This window comes from Cyprinodon variegatus, unplaced genomic scaffold, assembly GCF_000732505.1.
Source record: "Cyprinodon variegatus isolate N-32 unplaced genomic scaffold, C_variegatus-1.0 Scaffold1039, whole genome shotgun sequence".
Lineage (NCBI taxonomy): Eukaryota > Metazoa > Chordata > Actinopteri > Cyprinodontiformes > Cyprinodontidae > Cyprinodon > Cyprinodon variegatus.
This window is the reverse complement of record NW_015151492.1, coordinates 146,359-148,433: the sequence shown is the minus strand read 5'-3', so window position 1 is coordinate 148,433 and position 2,075 is coordinate 146,359. Positions and strand designations below refer to the sequence as shown.

Sequence of the window (2,075 nt, the reverse complement as noted above, 5' to 3'; positions counted from 1 at the left end):
GTGTGTGTGTGTGTGTGTGCCATCTTGCCTGTTTCCACTTTTTTAAACGATATTCTGCAGAAAACCATCAGAGCCACAGAAACCAGGAAGACGGTGATGGTCAGACTGAGCAGCATCAACACAAAACCTGCATCAGAAACAGGAAGTCATTCGGTGGATAAAGCTGCTCTTACAAAACAATACAGTTTCTACATCATCTTTATACATATTATTTTTTGTGTTCAAACGGGAACATTGTGTGATAAATAATAAAACAATTAAAACAGACTGTTTAGTTTTCTTGGTTTGATTTTCCGTCTGTTTTATTTGGAAGTTTTCTAATCTTTCACAGATGAAACGATTTTTCTTTCTAAATTAATTTTGAGTTTTTCTTCATTTCTGTAACAGTCCATCTGCGTCATTTACAGCTCCTGTGATTTCTTCCTCTGCCTGTTTTTCCTGTTTTCTTTCATTCTGCTGCTCAGATCTCAGTTAGCAGAACCTCCATCTCTGAACGACTGAAGTCTTCTTCTATGTTCAGTTTCTGTGAATAAACAAGCTTGGGACTTCTCCTTATATAACATTATCGGGGCGGTAATTATGCAGATTAACGTTTCTCAGGAACGCAGCTAATTTAAACACTTCAGCAGGTTTACATTTAGGATCATTTAATCTGGTGTGGAGCGCAGCTAAAAGACCACAGCAGGAGAAAAGAAAGAGAAATTATGAAATAAAACAGCAAAATGTTGAAGCCTGAGACCAAATGTGTCTCAATAAAGGTGTTTTTTCCTGCTACGCTCTAAGCTACAGATTATCTGGTGTCTGGAAATCAAGAAATGTTGACAGAAAGAAATGATTCATTTTAAAGGGCAATTTAATATCACACAAGTTCATCATCAGTCTACATAAAAAAAATATATATATTATAATTATATAACAGCCTTACTGTGGTTGGGTTCATTGTCAGATGCCGACTGGATCTCCCTTCTTAGACCGGAAGTTTCTGAGGAAACTGAAGATGTGAAACTTCCTAAACTGGAGCTTAAATTCAGAGAGGTTGTCTGAGTGGAGGTTGATGGATCAGCCGCTTAAAAAAAAATAAAACACAAGCTGGATTTAGAGCTGATTTAGGAACCACAGGAAGACTAGATTAAACCTGAAAGTAAACATTGGAAGCAGCAAATAAAGGAGTTTAACTCTGGATATGTGAAACATTATGTTTAGTTTCACTGCATGAGTTAAAATATAAACAGATCTAGTTTATTTGTCTTTTTGTTCAGATAAAGCAAAGGCATCGTGATCTGATGTCAAACCATCCAATTGTTGTAAACTGAAAAACTTAAAGTTACAGTTTGAGTTTTATCATGTAAACATCCGCAGTTTGATGCATATTAAACCCATTTTTCACAGAAAAAGGGAAAAAGGAAATGTTCCTAAATTCCTATCTTACATGCGTAGCTCCCTGATGTTTGGCGCTGCTTAAAAAGACAAACTAATAATAGATGTTTCAGAGATATTTTTAAAAACGTACCTTTGGTGACAGTGATGCTGAAGTCTATGTATAAATCTGGGCGGATCATTCTGTCTATCTTACATCTATAGTGTCCGGAGTCAGACTGGATCAGCGGCTTGATGGTCACCAGAAGAACGCTGGACTTTTTCTTTGCTTCATATTCTACCTTATATCTGCCTGTTTCTGCTCCACCTGCCTGAACCAGAACGTCTTCTCCTTCAGCTCCTCGTCTGATGAGCTGCCATTTGTTGTCAGAGCCTTTAAAGGAACAGGCGACTGTGAGCGAGCTGCCAGGTTCCTTATAGAGGTGGTGATCAGCGTTCCCATCCAGGAGGGCTATAGAGAAAACATCTTGGAATGAGACAGCAGATCACAATAATCCCTGTTCCTATGTGGAGATTTTCCGTTTGGACTTCTTTTACTTTTTGAAGAAACTTTGCTGCTGATCCAGAAGCTTCTTCAGTTCTTCTCCAGGTTGGAAGCAGTAGCGGCATCAGCTAACCAACTAGCTTTGCTAACCCCGGTTCCTCCAAAAGGTTAATATCCTGTACTTATATAGCTCTATTTACAGTTAGAGGACTTT

General features: G+C 38.2%; 1 protein-coding gene across 1 annotated transcript in view; it reads right to left on the bottom strand.

Moving 5' to 3' along the window:
* Nucleotides 1-2,075, bottom strand: part of LOC107100978 — an 8,879-nt gene that overhangs the window by 587 nt on the left and 6,217 nt on the right. The window contains exons 2-4 of the mRNA XM_015399693.1: nt 1,511-1,828; nt 926-1,066; nt 29-127 (exon numbers count right to left, since the gene is read on the bottom strand). Of these exons, the coding sequence (XP_015255179.1) occupies nt 29-127; nt 926-1,066; nt 1,511-1,828 (558 nt within the window). The remainder of the gene's footprint in view (nt 1-28; nt 128-925; nt 1,067-1,510; nt 1,829-2,075) is intronic.